Raw genomic sequence first — 20,415 nt, forward strand, 5'->3', positions numbered from 1 at the left:
AAATGTTCATTTTCTCCCAAGTCTGACCCATAATAATCTATATCATAGGTATAAAATGCCTCTTCTAAAGTCTTACAGAGAAGACTCTTTGGGTGATTATATGCAAAGCATTGTAAGATAAACAGGACCTGGGACCTAGTAAGTGCTCAGTAAACACAAGCTCCACAATCATTCTTGTTGATATGATTCTTCTTCACTGACGATATTATTCTTCTTCACTTAAGTTAAAATGAATGTAATTGCCGTGACTCAGGATCGAGATTTAAATCTTTAAGAAGACAAATTTTTGATAACAAAAAATACAGAACGCTGAAGACATAGAGTTCTTTGTGTTCCCTACTGAGTGTCTCTGACTCATCTTCCTCTTTGTCTTGAAGATGTTTCATGAGGATGCCTCTGGAGGATGGCAGCTGGTGGCCGTGGATGTCAACAAGCCCCAGGGACGCGCTCCGGCCTGCCTCCAGGTGCAGTATCACGCCGTTTACAGACTCACCTAGCCATCGGCCCAGATTCATGGCCCTGTGTTCAGGACAGGAGTGTACTCCATCCTGTATTGCCAGAGCCCATCATGGACTTAGGAAAGCAGTAGGGATTTGGTGAGGCTCTGGTGAATGAAACATTAGGTGAGAGCATGCTGTCCCAAAGTGAAGAATTTGTGGTCATATTAAATCTGATACAAATATTTTTCTACAAAGGCTTGAATGACTTGGAGGTAGGTGGTCTTGATGAGAAGCCCCTGAATTGATTACTCACTGAGTACCTGGGAAGGAAATAATATGCATGGTCATCTGCTGTTCTGCATCTGTAAGCGTTCTGGGAAACATGGGGCAGTAAAGGTGCTTCCTTTGTGAAGAGCAGTGGCCCTGAGCGTGAGGGTGGCAGGTGGCTCCCAGCGTCCTGGGAAGGTTCTTGGTTATTAGCAGATGAGCTGTCAGCCTCTGGCCTCTGGATTTTCTGGTCTGACCATCTGCTCGGAGCTCCTCATGAAATCTGATACCTTCCTTGCTTTCTTTGGGGGCCAGCACTGACCTCTTCTCTTGCTTTGTTCCCCTTCCCTGCCCCGGGATGTCAGCAGCACCCATTCAGAGCCAGGTCCCTTTGACAAGAGCACATCCCGTCCCATATACAAGACAGTGTAGTATTTACACACACCCTGTGCATGTCCTCCCAGATGGTGCTCAGTTTATTAATTAAAAATTTTTTTAGGTTTTTTTTAACCATTAAAAAATTGTATTATCTTTTTATATTTTTTAACCATTACCTTTTTTTCAAGTTAATGTTAGTTTATAACACTGTACATGATTTAGAGGTACAGGTTCACCTCTCCTCAGATGATGTCACCACACCACTCCCACCAGCAATGTACCCCAGCCCTCCACCATCATCCACTGGACCCCCTCCCTACCCTCTCCTCACCTTTATCTCCCCCCTCTGGTAGCCTCAATTTTGTGGTCATATTCTAGGGTTTGTTTTGGTTAAGTTTTGTCCATTCCTCTGTTTTGTTGAATACTTCGGTAGATATCCAAGAGCGGAATTGCTGGATCATCTGGAAGATCTACTTTCATCATTAGGAGACACCCCCCACCCCACTGTTTCCAGAGGGGCTGGGCCAGTCTGTGTTCCCGCCCACGGGGTGCAGGTTCCTTTTTCTCCACACCCTCCCAACACTGGAGGTTTCTGATCGTTCTGATGTGGGTCCCTCACTAGTGTGCAGAGGCATCTCGTGGTGGTTTTTTTTTTTTTTTTTTTTTTTTTTTTTTTTTTTTTTTATAGAGGCATGCTTTATTTATTTGTTTGCTGGTTTGTTTGTTTGTTTTTTTGTTTATACATGCACTGGGTACAGTCAGAAGCGCGGGAGGGTGAGAGAATTCACCAGAGCCAGAGCGGGGAGCAGAGCAGGCAGAAGGACCGAAGTACACTGCTGAGGGGAGCAGCGGGCGGCAGGAGAGGTCTGCACGCCATGTGGGACCCTCCTCTGGTGGCCGGGGAGCAGCCGGGGATCGAACCGGCGCCGCAGAGGCCGCGGGCAGCTTCGCAACCCAGCGCTCAACCGCTGCGCCACCGGGGAGGCCCTCTCGTGGTGGTTTTGATCTCCATTTCTCTGATGATGAGTAATGATGAGCATTTCTTCTCATGTTGTGCTGTCAGTCATTCTAGATTACTTATACTACCCAACAGCATGACTGTCGTGTACATAGTAGTGAGGCTGTATTGTCTAGACAGAGAAGTCAAGGTGTGGTAGATACCAACCATCATCAGGGGACTGGCCACATAGCACATTTGATCTGCGGTGGGTGGGACCCACAAAGGTGAAACCTGCGGCTGTGGAGGGCAGACCGTGTTGGTCATGGAGATACCAAATGCACTGAGTAGTTAGGGGTGTTTTTACCCCTCTTCAGAATGATAGGCTCTCTGGAGCCATTCATGGAGCAGAAAATAGACACCTTTGGTCTGCAGTTAGAAACTACCAATTCCATTCTGTGATGGAGAGACACAAATTATCAGTATAATCATAGCTGTAATTGTAATCATAATGGTAGTCACATACAGACATTCAGGGAAAAGATTCAATTTGGTGCCCCAAGGGTGGTCTTTTCTGTTTTTATAGCAAATGAAAATACACAGGCACTTGACTTGCAAAACCACCAGTTTGGGACAGGAGGGCTGGCTGTGCTGAGTTCCTGGCCCGGTACCTGGTGTGAGCTGGGCTTCCTGATGCCACATGTTGCCATGTTTTGTTAATTAATTGAAGGAGGTTTATATTGCCAGGACATTTTTCATGTCTATCCAGTTGTTAATAGAAGTCCTATCATACTTAATAAGGAACTTAACCAAGGTAAATCTTAACACATTCACTCCTGATTTACGGACAATAAGCACATGGCCAGGGGCCCCTGAAATGTCCCTCCCACCCTTGCCCTGCCTGGAATGACATCTTGCTTCTTGCTTCACTTCCCTGGGCCAAGGTGCTGTGATGTAGATCTGTTTCCTTTTCATCCCAAATTGTATATGTTGGACTTCTTTGCATGTTGAATCTGGAAGTAATAAATATCTCGATTTCTTCTAAATAAGAGCAATGAAAAACGCTCCATTTGCAAAGGATTTATTGTAGGTTTTATGCACTTGGTCTTTTACATTATGTTCCTGTTCTTTTGCTCATGGCTTGTAGGCAAGATGGTTTCTGAAAATTTCATCTTATAATCACATTGTTCTCCAGATGTTTGTTTTGAAATCTAATACAAATGAAACTCTTAGTGCATGGCCCAAATAGCGTTCAGTGCATGAAATTTGTTTATCAGGTAGGCTGTTTTATTTACTCTAGCAGCAGCTTAAAGATTTGCTTTCTGAGCGGTACTATTCATTACTATTCATTATCCTAATCTATCTGTTGGTCCCTAAGACCTCTCTATTTTGATTTGTTGGATGTTTGCCTACAGTCTCTAGAATCCTTAAGGAATTATTTTATAGGAAAAAAAAAATCACTGAACAAATTTAATAGCTATAGCTCCTATGAATTATTTAAACATTTAGACCACTAAAAGTGATATAGTTTAAGATGTTTTTGAAAATCTGTAACTTTGCATGGCTCTTCTTGAGATTAGTTATCACTTCCCCTTGATTTCTCATGTTATACCTTCTTACCATGCCATAAGCAACTGATTAGAGCTCACCTGCATTCCTAGACTTTATGGAAAGGAGTGAAGGTGCCTTCATGACATCCTCACATGGTTGAAAACTTAACACATAGTCTTAGTTTTATCTTCATGAACCTAAACTTGTTTAGATAAGTTCTGATTTTCAAGTTGCAGGCAGAGCAAAGGGAAGCAGATGAGAGTATATCCCCAGATATTGCCAGAATATGCCTGCCTTTATTTGTCATCTCGTATTTTAGTGATTATAGCCTTCTAAAATCAGGCAATTGTGAAATTTTTACCTATTTTATAGGTCACCCAGTTAAATGTGCTACTCAAGCGTTCTCCTCTGTAATAGAGCCTGTCAAGCTTTAACATGCACACGAATCATCTAGGACCTTGTTGAAGATGCAGATACTGAATCCAAAGGTCTGCAGTGGGGCCTGAGATCCTGCATTTCTAATAAGCTCACAGGATGCTGCTGGTCCAGGGCCACACTTTGAGTAGCAAGGCCTCTGAACATTCCTGATCCATATTACTGCCTCAGCATGACTCTGTCATAGTCTTTTATTCGTATTTTGGTAATTCCAACTGTCACATGGACAAATCAGTAGTTCTTGGATAAAGCCAAACTTAAGATATTTCAGTTTGGACATGATAAAAATTTGTTTGATTTTTTAAAATGTAAACCAAAATGACATTGCAGTTGACATTAAATAACTGAATCCATAGGTGTGATCTAAAGAGACTTACATTAAATTTTAGCTGTATATACAAATATATGTCTGTATTAGTGTAGGCACACATACTGTTACCAGATCCAAGTTTCTGGATTTCTTAGATAAACACATTATATTTTATAAATTGAGCAATACCTATAATTGTTTCAGTGACAAAACTACTCTCAGGAATATTGAATTACAAGCTTAGAGACACAAAGATGAAGCAACTATTGTTGTAGCATTGATAATTACATGCAGAGATGTGTGTTTTTATCTACCTGTATATCTACAAGTATCTATATATTTTACATCCACATTAAATAATACAAATGTGAAAATCTCAAGTTATATTTTATTTTGAGGGAATAACACTTTCCTTTACATTAATTTTTAGAAGAAGAAAAATTGAAGGGTAGAAATTTGGAGCATCCTCTGGATAGGAGTCTAAATATAATATTTCCAGTCCTTCTTCATTAAGGTGACCTTAGTCAATTTCAAACATTGGTTGAACTAAATTGAGTGGAAGTGGCCCATGTTGGTAGCTCTAACTTTAAAACTGAAGTTACTGGTTTAAATATTTAAATTTAGCTACTGCACATACTTATCACCCTAATTCTTATTTAATATTTGAAAGTTATTACTTTGGAGAAAGTCAGCTAAGCAATGGTGATTATAGTGTATCAAACTCCATTGTAAGTGATTATTTTAATGACTCTCTACCAACAGGGACACGTAGACATTCAGACAAAAAACAACCTAATTATAATGACAGCACCAAAGTGAAGCTGTGACAGTTACAGAACCAATTTAAAAGTTTTTTGACAGCCATGGCTAAAAGCTTTGTTTGGACCTTTCAGTAATAACAGTTTACTTAAGACATAAATTCACAGCTAAGGAAAATAGAAAGGGAAAGTTGTGGCTTTTCTGTCATGCAGATAAAGTAGAAATCAGTTGAAATGTTTTTAATAGAACATTATGTTGAAAAGAGTATAGAAAGGGAATAATTGTTATGGAATTTGACTCTCACCAAGCAAGAAAGACTAAATAACAATAAAAATTCTAATGAGAATAGAAACTTGCCAACTGATTTGCTTATCTATATTATGAAGGTCAGTAGTTCCCTGGAGTACATTGGTGGGCATTTACATATGTTGATTGGCAGTTCTGAGATTTGATTTTGTATTACCTATGAAATGAAGTCAAAGGCAAATGGATATAAGAAGGCATCAATCACCAGGGTGACACAAAAGCTTACTAAATATCTGCTTTTCCCCTGTCTCTGACAGCTCCCAAATTATTAGACCCTTATCACTTTTATTTATCTCTCTTGGTGGGCTCAGTCAAATATGCAACATGATTAATTCTTTGACCTTGGGCAATTAATTTCTCATTCCTCTACAAAAAAGGAGCTGATTCAGGCCTCCCTGGTGGCGCAAGGGGTTAGGATGCAGCCTGTGAAGCTGTCCGCAGCCTCTGCAACACAAGTTCAATTCCCAGCCAGCCGGGGAACAACCAACATGGCACAGCAGACCTCCCCTGACTTGCCCACTGCTCCCCTCAGCAGTGTACTTCTGTCAGTCTGCCTGTTCTGTTCCCTGCTCTGTCTCTGGTGACTCCTCTCACACACACACCCCCACACCTCTGGCCTGTACCCCGGCTCTTGTGTGCATAAATAAATAAATCTTTAAAAAACAAAAAGGAGCTGATACTCAGAACTGCATTTATTTTTACTGCCATCTTTATAGGCCAATAGGCAAGTATTGCCCTAAACACTAAACAGATATGGACTCCTAAAATTGTTAACAACCTCTGGAGTAGCTACTATTTTTTCCACTTTGGCTATGAGAAAACCAAGGCACGGAGCAGTTTGAGACAATCACTGTGGCCACAGAGCTCCTAGGGGTTGAGGCTTCAACTCTGCCGGTCTAGTTCAAATCCCAGGTTATTAATGTTGTCTGCAGGTGATGAAGCAAATGTGAAATCACACATGTGGATGCCTGGAGACAGTGGTGCTGCCCAGAAGCAATCCTTTCTCTTTCCCCTTCCTCAGGTTCTGCTTTTTAAGAAAAGATTTATTTACACATATAAGAACTGGGGTGTAACCTAGAGGTATGGGGTATGAGAGGATTCACCAGAGACAGAGTGGGGAGCAAAACAGGCAGACTGACTGAAGTACATTGCTGAGGGGAGCAGCAGGCGAGGCAGGAGAGGTCTGCTGCACCATGTGGGTTTCTCCCTGGCCTGCCAGGAATCAACCTCGTGCTGCAGTGGCTGGCAGTAGCTTGATAACGCTGTCCTTAACCCCTGAGCCACCAGGGAGGCCCCTCAGATTCTGCTTTACTTAGGTCCTTGTGGTTGCAAAGACTGAAGCATTCTCAGGTCAGACCGATGGTCAGGACATGTGTCTGTGAGTACTGAGAAGAAAGGGGCCTCGGGAGGGGCTGTGTGATATGTGGCCCCTGCTCGGGGCCTGGCTCCTTTATAGATTGGCTTCTCTACCTCCTGCTGCCCAGGACCTTCAGCCACTGCTCTCTCCATGGACATATTTTCTTCCCCACAGTAAGTCCCAGAATGGCCTCTGAACAGACTTGGGTGCAAAGCCTGACTCTGCTGTGTGCATGCTGTGTGACCTCAGGCGGATGACTGTCTCTCTGAACTCACTGGGAAAGTGAGCAATGTGTCCCACCGTGGAGGACTACAGTGAGATGGAAAGACATAAAATAGGTCAAATACTGGTAATACGGCCTGAGACATAGTAAGCATTCGCTACACGGCAGCCAGTATAATAATTTACTATCTTTGCCTGCCTGACTTTCTCACCTCAGGGTAAGCAGTAGACTTGAACCAGCAGGCTTGGGTCCTAGTGATGATCGTGGCTCCGCTTTCAGTATTTGTCTGACAGTGGGAAAGTCATTTAATGTCTCTATGCCTCAGTTTCTTTCTCTATAAACATAACCGTACAGGAATAAACCTGGTTCTGCTGCCTGTCGTTACCAAAAACCAACAAGCAGAGATGGGCATTGAACCCACAAGCACTTTTGCTTTTCAGCTCCCTGGCCAGTGACCTGAGAGTACAGTAGGTATAACACCCTGAAGAGGCCGTTCTGCCCTCTCATCTCTAACTGGCCTTTTCATAATGAGTTAGATGAGACCGTCATAAGCAAACAGCCCCCCCAGGACAGGCCATCACAGTTGAGGATCCTGGTATTTGTCCCATTCAGCCCCAGAACTTGTTAACAGTTTCTCATTATCTGCTGGCATCATCCAGACACCATGGGGCAGGAATCTCAGTGTAAGGCAAGAGTTTAAAGAAGTTTAAAGAAGACGAATCATGGGGCACGTGTGTGTCCGTGCAGCCCGTGCTCTTGTGTGTGCAGATTCCTGCCCTGGGAGTGGTGCCCGCACTTCCTCCCTACCTCCTGTCATAACTTCCTGGGGATGTTAGGAAGTAAATGAGCCCATTTATGTCAAGCCTGCAGGCTGCTCCAGCACACAGCATACACAGAGATGTCAGTTGTCAGTTGTAGCCTAAGTTTTGTAAATTATTTATGCAGAGGGAACAAAGTTTCAGTTATGCAGCCTGAGTGCTGGTGATCTCCTGTGCAGCCTCAGTGCCTCTGGCCAACAATACTGATGTTTTGCTATGAGGATAGTTCTTACCACAAACATACTACTACTGCTGCTACTACTGTTTAATAACAACAGCAGTAATAATGGAGGCAGGAGGAAACTTTAGGAGGTGAAGGAAATATTTATTCCTTAAACTGATTGAATTGTAGCCATCAACTATGCACAAATTCTTCACGTGTCCATCATAACTCAATAAAATGATTTAAAGGAATTATTTATGGAAGTAATAAAGAATAAACTGATTTGGCTTCTTTTCTAGTTTTATGATCATCTCTAAAATCATTTCTCTCTTGACATAGCCTAAATCAGTAATTGTTTTGTGATACAAGCGTTCTAAAAATTGTGTTTCCTTATAGTCACATTAAGGATAACTATTTCCTGACTAACCAGTGGAAATTAAGATCCGAGCTCTTCAGAAGCTAAATAAAGTCTGTTTTCTGCTTTTAACCGAATGTCTCTGAAACTAGTTCCCCAACCATCATTTAGCTGCCCAAAGACAAAGACTCTCTGCAGTGACCTTCAGCAGGTTGTCTTAGAAGCTCCGCCTTGTTTGCACACAGCTGCCCCAGAGGTGTTGCAGATAAGGTCTGAGCCCACCGCCACCTCTTACAGCGAGCTTTCTCTCCCCGCTGAGTTCATCTGCTTTGCCTCCGCAGCAAATGATGAGGTCCTCCGTCTTCCACATGTTCATCCTGAGCATGGTGACTGTGGACGTGATCGTGGCCGCCAGCAACTATCACAAAGGCGAGAGCTTCCGGAGGCAGTACGACGAGTTCTACCTCGCCGAGGTGAGCACTTTTTGGGGTTCAGACCACATTTCAAAGTAACAGCGCACCTCCAGTATCTGTTGTCAAGGAGAAAATGAATTTCAATGTATTAATTATTTGATTGCTATCAACACTGACTCCCCGTTTGCTTCTTAAGTGTTTCCTTTGGTCACAGTGCGGCTTGATGGCCTGACTCTGTGGGCCCCATGGGCCCACCCCAACTCTGCTGTATTGCCAAGGTAACCCTTCTGCCCCATCTTCTCTGGCAATCTTGCTACCTCCCTGCCACCTCTCCATTTCTCTCCCTTTCTTATCTTATGTTAGTCTGTTTCCTACCATGTGTGAGCGAGTGCAGATTCAGAAGACGGTGACTAGGCAAGCCAGCCCACTTACCAAGGGGGGCTGGAGGGAAATTAAAAGACACTGTCAATAAATGCTGTGCTCGAAAATGTACCATAGAAGGGTGTGGAGGAATGGGCCAAGGGGTTAGTTTGATAGTGGTGTTTGGTACTAGGACCACAGTGGAGGGTGCTGTGTATGTGCAGATATTGAAGTGACAAGCTGGATTCCTGGGGCTGATACAGTAGTATAAACCAGTGCTAAGTCAATTAAGTATGTGTGTATATATATATATGTGTATATATATATACACATATATATACATGTATTTACATATAAAAATGTACACCCATATATATATATACACACAATATATGTGTGTATATGTGTGTGTGTGTGTGTATATATATATATATATATCAATATATCTGTATGGGTGTATATACATACACACATACACACACACACCCCCCCCCAGCTATATATACCATATATAGAAAAAGACCTAAAAATGACAAAAAATTATGTTGGATCAGAAGCAGGTAGTTTACTAACCAAATAAACATTTTCTAGCACCCTTCTTACTATACTGGAGCTTTAGAATAATACTTTATTGGTTGCATATCTTTGTTAAAATTTATTCTTAAACATTTTTAGTAATTTCTAGAGGCCATTATGTTTTTTTTTTCCAATTGTAAGCACTTAGTCTAAAATATACCTCAGAATTTAATGGTTACATATTGATGGAAAAATAAATTGACGTAATTTTTAGAAACCCATTCATCACCTAAGAGAGGCAAAAAAAATCATGATTTGATTATCTGTATTAAAAAGGCATTTTTCACATAGGAAACCAATGTGCCATGCAGTTGCATTCTCTTAGACGTCCAGAATTCTCCCAATGCATTTAAAAATAAATTCGGTTAATAGAAACGCAATCCACCGAGACATAAACTTTCCAGAAAAAGAATCAATAATTACACCTATTAGATACAAGCATCTGTGTGGCTCTCAAGAGCTGTGAGGAATCAGGTATGAATTCTCCTCTTCATGGAGGTTTGTTTTCTGTAACCAAGTGTCTTTAGTACTACTCTGCCACTGACTTAGAGCTGGGCAAGCGCCATGTGGTGTGCGGAAGTTATAGTTAGCAAGAAATACAGACAGTCAAGGATAAGCTCTTTGTGCTGTGGACACCGAATGCCACGAGCTCATGGAGGAATTATATCCAGCCAACCCCTGAAAAATTGGGAATAATTTTGTGCAAATGCAGCACACGAAGATTGGGTTATCAACAAAACAGGTGACCGTAAACCAATGTTAATAGTGGCAGGTGAATTTCTACACAGGCATCAAAGTTGAAGGGATCGCCATCCGGTGATTTTTGTGTGACCTGTGAAGTAAGAGCAAGCTCTGTGTCCAACCAGATGATGAACCAGTGAGGTGGAAGCTTATGGGAAAAGCAGGGAGGACATGGGTGTTGTGGAGAGTGCAGAAAAGCTAATTAAACATACTTCAGGTGCAATGCTGAAGATAGGCTGAATCTTGAGACAATAAACTCAGAGTCTACAAGTCAATGCGGGGTTGTATTTATACAAAAGAAAGGTCGTTTCCTCTTCAGAGAAGTTTCTTTTTAGCTCTTCTACTCATTTTTTGACTGGATTATTTTCTTTGTTTTTGTTGAGTCTCATCAGCTCTTTGTAGATTTTGTGATCAGTCCTTTATCATTAGTGGTGTGTGCAAAAATGTTCTCCCAGTCGGTGGGGTTTCTCTTTGTTTTTGTTTTTGTCTCTTTTGCTGTGCAGAAGCTCTTTAATTTGATGTAGTCCCAGCTGGTGATCTTTGTCTTCACTATTACTGCTTTGGGTGATATGAACCAAATGCCCAAAAACAGATGACTGGATCGAGAAAATGTGGTCCATATACACCATGGAATATTACTCAGCATTCAAAAAAGATAAACACATGCAATTTGCAGCAACATGGATGGTGCTGGAAGGGATCATGCTCAGCGAAATAAGCCAGAAAGAAAAAGAAAAATACCGGATGGTCTCACTCATAGCAGGAATCTAGAAAACTTAAATAAGGGACCAGGAAAATGAATATAAGAAAGTGAAAATCAAAATCAACAAAAAACTATGAACCAGAGACACTCTATGGGGGGAGGGGGCAAGGTGGGGAGGGATTGGGGTCAAAATAAGAGGGTCACAATTGTATGGGGAATATAAAAATTAAAAAAAATTATATAAAATAAAATTAATTAATTAAATAAAATGGGGGAAAAAAAAAGAAAGGTCGTGAAGGCAACATGGAGACTGATCCCGCTTTGGATGCTTCCATGCTGGTGGAGATGAGACTGGGATAGAGAATGGGGGGAGCAGAGGATTTGAAATTTTGACCCTGTGGTCTAGTTTATATGAAAAGAAGTGAAAACAAGAGGAAAGTGCAACATCAGAGGGAAGGACGCAGAGTCTCCATCGGGCTGAAGAGCAGGCGTGGTGTGGTTGAGGTGATGGGGAAAGGAGCTGGGTCAGCGTAGGATGCAGAGTCACAGTCCCACGGTAATTCTAGTGACTTATGATGAAACCCAGGATGTTGCATGGATGCAGGAGGCTTAGCCAGGGAGGTGGCGCCAAGGATGCGCGGCAAGGAACTATCAAGCTAACATGCTGGGTGATGTCACAAACAAGAAGTCATTTCACAGCGGCTGGTTGTCAGGGAAATGCTGTGCTCAGAAACCTGAAGGAGAGAATGGAGCAGCTGCTGAACGCATCTCAAGGGTGTGGGAATTAGGTCTGGGCACCTTCCTCTCCCCATTTTGTCCTACTTGGGCAGCTTGAGCCTCCTCTTCTGGGAAGGGCTGTGGGGGAGTCAGGTGTTTGGGGCAGAACCAGCTGAGGCAAGGACATAAGTGGCAGAGTTCGTGACGAGAGATGGAGGAGGAAGAATAGAGTCTGTAACACATGAATGAGAACCCAAAGGGCAGGTGAAGGCTCTGCTTGCCCAGAGGTGGGAAGATCAGTGAGGTAGAAAAATTACGCAGTAGCATTGGATCAGAGGTTAAAGGACTGATGACAGAAACGCCTGGAAATGGAAAAGGAAGAGGTTGTGCTTGTCTCTGTGGGAGAGGTGACCTGTGTCAGCTCAGGGAAGCCTGGACACTAGAGATTACATTGACATTTCTTTTGTGCCCAGCCCAAGGTACTAGGTCAGAGGAAATCAGTCCTCTAGAAATAACACATAACCTTCCGATGGGAGTGGAGGAACAGAACAGACCCCCCACCCCCGGTAAATTTCACCTAACTCTTTCACATATGAAATTAATGTCTTTCCTTATGTCTTTATGCATGCTGCTGGCTTATGACCACACTGCAAGAAATTCCAGCAAAAATTTAAGTAATTTAATATAGAATGCACTGATACTAGTTAAGCACACTGGTGGAATCCAGGGGTGGTTGATAAACTTTCGTCATATTTCTTTTTGGTATCTAATATTAAAAAAAAAAAAAACAGAAAGATAGGACTGTATAGTAGAATCTTTAAACAGAGCTGGGAGGGTGATGCCTAAAGAAATTAACAGCCAACACACCCAAGACCCCTGGAAACACTTTCCAGAGCTAACGAAGCCAGGGGAGATCCAGGAAATGCCCAGAGGGGTGAAGGCAGTCCCCCACCCCAACATAGAGGCAGACCTGTATACTCCAAGGAGAGTAAGAAGCACCAGCGCGGGGTTGGGGGGAAGCAGACACCTGCCCCCACCTGCCTGGGCTGATAAAACTATACCTCAGGAGCACAGTAGAGGGGCAGTGACTTAGAAACTCCTGCCTGTACTGAAAACCAACACCCCAGAAGTGCCTGCACAGTAAACCCCAAAAAGGGATGGAGTGAGGACCCTCCTGTACCCCCATTTAAGCCAGGAGTACCCCACCTTCCCTCACAGTTGTGTTTCTTCCATAGATTTTGCCCTCCCTGGCCTCATCCTGGGTGCACTGTCTCTAAATCAACTTTGCTTTGCTTTGCTTAACAATGGTTTTGAATTCTCTCATGGCCACAGTCAAAGACTGAGGAACCCCAAAACACAGAAACTTCTGGGAAACCCCAAACCTCGCAAGAAGTCTAGCTTCTGTTATGTGTGTGTTCACTGCTGTCTTCTTTCTAAAGCCCCAAAAGTAAATTTAATTTTAATAGACTAGGGTAGTGGTGATTCAGTTCACTTAAAAAAAACCATGAAGACATTGATTTACTCTTGAGCTACTGAAAACTCAAAATTAGGGCCACTTCTATTTTATTGATTTTGGGCATCTAGATTTCTCAGAGTATTTTTGCTCTTTATTCACCTCTCTGTGGTGAAGTAAGTCAAAGTGATTTGTTTCAAACTTTTTCTAGAAGAGCCAAATAGTAAACATTTTAGGCTTTTTGGCCCCTATGCTCTCTGTCAACTATAGTAAAATTTTATTTATGAGCAGTGGGCTTGATTTTGGTTTACTCTCTAGATACAGAGTTAACTAACATCCTCCTGTATTAAGTTCTAGTATATTAATATTAAAACAATAATACCTACCATTTTTGCAGATTCTAGGGTGTTGTCAAAGTTTTTGAAGGAATTAATTATCTCACATTTAATCTTCAAAATAGCTATAATAACAGCAATTCACGTTTATGGACTTGAATGATACAGTATTTAAGTCAACACCAGTTATGCATTATTCTGAAAAGTTTATTTTTCAAATAGATCACAGAAGACCATGAGCTTTTAAAGAAGTTGTTTCTTGAGTTCCCACATATTCTAGAATAAATTACTTTGAAAATCCAAAATAAACCTCTCCACCCTTAGGAATCAACTTGCATTCTTAAAAAACATCCTTTAAGCATAATTTAAGCTGCTTAGCTTCTGTTGTGAAGCTGGATACTTGTTTTGCTACTTTGGATTAATTAACCTAAATTTAGAATTAGTTAAGAAATAGGAAAAACTTTTCTTTGTTTTCTAGACTGTGCACAAACATAAAGCAATCAAAATTGATTTTCTTTTGTAAGAAATTTAATTTTGATCTAAGAGAATGCATTATTATTGCTCTTAGGGAATACATTATTATTAACATTTTACATAAAATCATTTTCATAATGAGCATAATTACTTTAAAAGTGTATTTCTTATTTTCCCAACAATAAATAAATAAAAGTTGAGTAACGTTTTCTGTTGTTGTGGAAAAGTATATAAATATATATCATTTGATGGTACATTTAGCAGAAATTTATCACCAATGTCTTATGCAAGAAGATTAGCAATTTTAACAAAATTCCACTTTAAAGACACTAACAAATTGATGCTTGTTAGAAAGCAATTCTAGCAAGAAGCCAACTGGGTTATAGCCCCAAATCAGCCCAGGCATTGTTCTGATTTCCCAGGTAAGCTCTGATTTACTCTGGGCCCACCCAAATGCAGAGCTCAGCCTCCTTCAGCCCCAGGCACTAGGTTTTAAAGAGGTAATCAGGGCCTCCCCGGTGGCACAGCGGTTGAGCGCTAGGTTGCGAAGCTACCAGGGGCCTCTGCGGCGCCGGTTCGTTCCCCGGCTGCTCCCGGCCACCAGAGGAGGGTCCCACATGGCGCGCAGACCCCGCCTGTCACCCGGTGCTCCCCTCAACAGTGTACTTCGGTCCTTCTGCCTGCTCTGCTTTCCCCTCTGGGTCTAGTGAATTCTCTCACCCTCCTACGCTTCTGACTGTACCCAGTGCATGTATAAACAAAACAAACAAATAAATAAAGCATGCCTCTATTAAAAAAAAATTTAAAAAAAATAAATAAATAAAGAGGTTGCACACAGAAGGAAGAGGAGGAAATCTGTGCTCTCGATCTCTCAGCATATTAAGCCCCCCACTAAGAAACACCTTTTCTCTCAAGTGTTTCTTTACCTCCTTTTTATCCCCTCCCATAACTCTTCTCCTAGGTACCCAGCCAGACAGGCAGACAGGTGCTGCCCCTTTCATGCACAGCAATTCCACTCTGCCCCAGACTTGCTTACCCTGCTTGTTCTTTACCCAGTACAACAGAAGGCCCTTGGAGGATCTACATTCTTCAGAAAGATGTCACTGCACTCTGCACTTTTCAGTCACACTTGGTTACCCTTCACTGTGTCTTTCTTCCAAATATCTACAGTCTCCCAGCAAAGAATTCACTTGAATATAAAATCCTTCATCTCATTCCATTTATAAAGACAGTAGGCAGAGAGGAAGGCATACCTAATGCCCATTTTTAACTGCCAGGTGTACTAGGTGATGAGAAATCAGAAGTGGATAAAATGAGAAGAACACAGCCATAAAACTTTAACTTCAGGAATTCTTTCTACTCATTTTTACATCTTCATCTTTCTCCAGGGATTTCTACAACTACTATGAATTTAGTTCTGTGAGAATTTTAAAAGATTATTTGGTATGAATGAAATGCTTGATCACACTATACCTGAAGTTGTAGGAATGAAGTGATTTATCCAAGTTATTTCAGTGAAGTTAGAAGAAACTAGATAGAACACTTTTGAAGTCAGTATTTGTCTCCACACATCACATCTATATGAATAGTTTTAGTTACCAAATCCATGATGTCAATAGATTCAAAATCATTTTCTATTGCAGTAGGGAGTTAAAATATTTGTAAAGTTGTCTTCTCAAAGCTGATAAGAGTCATAATATGCCAAAGGAGCTAGATTTCTTTCAGAGGATAGCTTGAGAATTAATGTAGCTTCTAAAAGGAATTGTTGGTGAATCAAAAGATACTAAAATTAAATTCATTTTACATTTGGTCAGGGTTAGATTTTTCATGTCAGGTATACCTAGGATATAGAATGCAACTATATCCTCATTTTATTACCTGTAACTAGTTGGTCAGATTCTTTTTTCTATAGTGCTTTCCTTATTTTTCCTCATTTGAACAACTTCTCCTTGAAAACTTTATCTAGTATCTCATACATTTCCACATAGACAGAAAAGGAATAATTGATATTTATGTGTCAACCACCCAGCTTTATCACAAAATAACAATTTTCATGTTTGGTCTAGACTTTTCTATAAAACATTCTAAATAAATGCTTTTTTACATAAATAAACACTATCAATAGAGGGAACACTTCCTGTGTGTTCCTCCCTGATTTCATCCTTCTAAATCTACAAAGAAACATATTCATCACCTTTTTAAAAATTTATTTATTGCTATAGAAGTACATTGTTTTACATTCTTGCTAGTGTTTTGACAGTATAGCATCTTCCCTTCCCCCACCACATATGATCACACTGAGGCACCCATAGCCCTCCACCATGGTCCATTGTGCTCCCCCCAATGACCCCTCCCCCTATGAAAGCTGTAGATCTATAGTCATTTTCAAGGATTGGTATTAAAGTTTCTCTTTGACCTTTTTTGTTTGGTTTTTCTATATTCCACCTATAAATGACACCATCCATTTTTTAACTTTCTCTCTCTGGCTTATTTCACTTAGCATAGATTAATCATTCTTATTTCATTGATCATTCTTACTTGTTTTTGAACAGTAAAAAATGTCAATAAGCTGTTTTTTTCTCTCATTATTATATTTTGGAAATAATTCACACTGATACCTGTGACATTTGTTTATTCTGTATATAATAATGGTGAATATTTCATTTGCCTCCAGTCCTTTAATATTGAAAGCACTGCTTCAGTAAACATTATTGTTTGAGTTTTTATGCAAAATTTAGGAGAGTTTTTCTAGATCATATACCTAGACTTGAAATTGCCAGATTAAAAGATATGGTCACATTCAACTTTGCTGGATAATGCTAAATTGGACTTATAGGAGCATGTACCAATTTACATTACTGCCAGCAATGCACATGAGCCACCCTACTTCATGCAAAAGGGAGAAGGGAAGGGGAGGAAGCTGGGGGGCTGGGGGAGAATACAATGGACTGTGGTGGAGAATTATGGGTGCTTTGGTGGTGGGAGAGCTACAGGACCACACCTGAGGAGGGAAATCCTCTACTGTCAAAAAATTAACAAGGATGTAAGAAAATGATATTTCATTTAAAAAATCAAACATCTTAAAAAGTATTAAAATAAAAAAGAACAAATACTAAAAAAAAATTATGTTAAAGGTTTTCAATTTTCTGTCAATCTGATATAATTACCGTAGTTTTAATACCCATTTTCTTGATTATCTTGGAGGGTTGACTTTTCCTTCATAGTCTGTGACCAGGATTTTCCTCTTCTATGAGTTTACCTGTTCAGATCTGGGCAAGATTAATTTTTCACTTATCTGGTGTCATGCAGTGCAGACTCTTGTCCCAGCTATAGCTTTCTCAATTTTTATTTGCTGTCTTCTGCTCCATGGGCGTTATTAATTCTAACATTATAAGATTTAACCCTCTTTTGTTTTTTGTATCTTGTCTACATCAAGTCTAAGAGATTTAAGTTGTGTTTTTCCATTTCACTCTCTAATACATTTAGAATGAGGAGGAGTACAAATTTCCCCCACGTATGCACAATTGTTCTTTTAGATTCATTGCAAAGTGTCATTTCCTCACTTTGTAGTGCCACCTCTGTCAATTCTCAGGTTCATACATATGCATGAGTCTGTTTCTGGATGCCTTGGTGTGGGTGTCTGCATGCCTAACCTTTAGCTGAAAATATATTATCCTAAATAACTATTCCTTATAATAAGCCTTGCTATCAGTGCAAACACACTGATATTGGTATTCTTATTTTATGTTCTTGACCTTGCTATTCTTGCTGTACATTATAAAAATTTAGCCAGTTTTGATCGTGAGATTTAATTGCTATTAAGGACATCACTATTTAGTTATTCAGGTCCTCTTTAAGATTTTTTCTTTTTTTTTTTTTTTTTAATAAGATTTATTTTATTTATTTATACAAGCACTGGTACAGTCAGAAGCGCGGGAGGGTGAGAGAATTCACCAGAGCCAGAGCAGGGAGCAGAGCAGGCAGAAGGACCGAAGTACACTGCTGAGGGGAGCAGCGGGCGGCAGGAGAGGTCTGCGAGCCATGTGGGGCCCTCGCCCGGCAGCCAGGTATCAAACCAGCGCTGCAGAGGCTGCGGGCAGCTTCGCCACCCTGTGCTCAACTGCTGCGCCACCAGGGAGGCCCCTCTTTAAGATTTTTTCAATCACGTTTTGTAATTTTCCCCAAAGGCCTATATTATCTTCCATTGAATTTATTTCAAGATATGCAGTAGTTTCTTTTATGGATGAACATATTTTCTCTTTTTAAAAAGATTTATGTATTTATTTATGCAAGAAATAACTGGAGTGCAGGCCAGTGGTGCAGGGTGGGTGAGAGGATTCAGCAGAAACAGAGTGGGCAGCAGAACAGACAGATTTACTGAAATACACTACTAAGAAGAGATAGGGGAGGTCTGCTGCACCATATGTGGGTCAGCTCCCTGGCGGAGGGTGGAAATCAAGCCACAGTAGCAATAGCACTGATAACCCCTACACCACCAGGGAGGCCTCTGAATGACATATTTTCTATTAGATTTTACTTGATTATTAGTGAGATACTGCAAATTAATTGTTATAATTTGTATATAAATTTGCTTGGAATTTCTATGTAGGTGATGATATCATCTAAAACTAAGGAGAGGGTCTCCCCTGGTGGCGCAGCGGTTGAGCGCTGGGTTGCGAGGCTGCCCGCAGCCTCTGCAGCACCAGTTCGATCCCCAGCCACCGGCGAGGGACCCACAATAAATAAATAAATAAATAAATAAATAAATAAATAAATAAATAAATAATAATAAATAAATAAATAAAAAGAAGGAGATTTTGTTTCTTTTGTAGTAAATTTTTCTTCTTTTATTGACGTGGCTGGGGTTGTAGAAAGTGCTGGAGAGAGAAAGTGATGTGGACATCCTCTGTTTGTTGCTTTTTCTGACATTAATGCTTATCATTTCATTATTAATATTGTTTGTTTATAAATTTTTATAGATATCTTTTATCATGTTACTTCTATGCCTACACTGCTAAGAGCTTTTTCATGAAGAGTTACTATTATCCAAAGATCTTTCTACATCTGTTGAAATGACTGCAGAGTTTCCCCTTTAATTTCTTTTTGGAACATATGGGAATAATAGGTTCTCTGATGCTGAACTACTTTAGATGTTTGAATACTTGATTTTGCTGCATTGATTTGAGTAACCAAATTCAATACGCAGTCACGTATTAGGGATTTTTGACTCTGTTCATAAGGGTAGCTGTTCTGTGATTTGCTTGTCTTTTACTTTGTTAGTCTGCTTTTGTTAGGAAGGTTACACTTCCCTGCAAAATTGAAGTAGATTTCTTTTCCTCTTTGTCTCATCTGTGAAAGAGCGCATACATCTCCGAGAACGCCACGTGGGCCTGGTGTGTCTGCGATGGCACCCTGGTGGGGAGGAGGAAGAGACTCTGATTAAAGGCTATTTTATGGTTTATTGGCTCTGGGTTTTATTGTCTGATATTTGTTGTATTGTTTTCAGGATTTTTATAATCTCCACTGTATTTGAAGGTGTCCTCTTTTTATTGCCAATATTGTTTATTTATACCTTGCTTTTTAACAGAAGTACGGTGGCTTCTGACACTACCACCAGGAGCTAGGCCAGACCTCACTGTGAAGGGCTGTACCCGCAGCAGCACTGTCTTCCCTCAGACACTGGCTGCAGCTCAGGGGCTCTGAGGGTCACCCTTACAGGTGACCAGCTGGCCACCCCCCAATTATATAATTCACTGGAACGACACAGAACTCAGTAGCTGCTGAACCTGCATAACTTTTCTGTGATAGCAAAAAGCAAACAGATCAGAACCAGCCAAAAGGAGAGACTTGTAGGATGAGGTTTGGGAGGGTCCCGAATGTGAAACTTCTGGAGTCCTGTTCCCATGAAGTCAGGACCGGCACCTTCCCAGCACACTGACTCATCACAAATTGCACATTGTGCATTTACACACACACACACTCTCTCTGTCTCTCTGTCTCTCTCTCTCCCTCTGTCTCTCTGTCTCTCTTTAGGTATTGATAGCAGGGGCTTGATCGCCCCATGAGCTTTGAGTCCAGGAATTTTACTGGGGCTTCACTGCTTGGTCATGACTGATTGGATCACTGCCTGTGGACCTGATCTCAGTCTCCAGCTCCCTTCAGAGGTCAGGCTCAAATCACGTGGCCAAAAGCCCTGACTCTCTAAATCACTTGGATATATCATGACTCACGTAGCTGTGCCCCCTCTTGGGTGTCTTGGCATCAACAATTTGGAGACTCACCACAGGTAACAAAGATGCACCTACCTTTTAGCAGATTCCAAGAATTGAGACTGAGTCCCAGGA

The 20,415-nt window shown here is 41.0% G+C and overlaps 1 protein-coding gene across 1 annotated transcript in view; it reads left to right on the top strand.

The window, feature by feature from the left end:
- The first annotated feature begins 381 nt into the window (after positions 1–381).
- NALCN (sodium leak channel, non-selective) overlaps positions 382–20,415 on the top strand; it is a 267,020-nt gene continuing 246,986 nt past the window's right edge. The window contains exons 1-2 of the mRNA XM_054701970.1: positions 382–464; positions 8,641–8,772. Of these exons, the coding sequence (XP_054557945.1) occupies positions 404–464; positions 8,641–8,772 (193 nt within the window). The 5' untranslated portion in view covers positions 382–403. The remainder of the gene's footprint in view (positions 465–8,640; positions 8,773–20,415) is intronic.

This window comes from Talpa occidentalis, unplaced genomic scaffold (genome assembly GCF_014898055.3).
Source record: "Talpa occidentalis isolate TD23 unplaced genomic scaffold, MPIMG_talOcc4v2.1 talOcc4.5, whole genome shotgun sequence".
In the NCBI taxonomy this organism is placed as follows: Eukaryota; Metazoa; Chordata; class Mammalia; order Eulipotyphla; family Talpidae; genus Talpa; species Talpa occidentalis.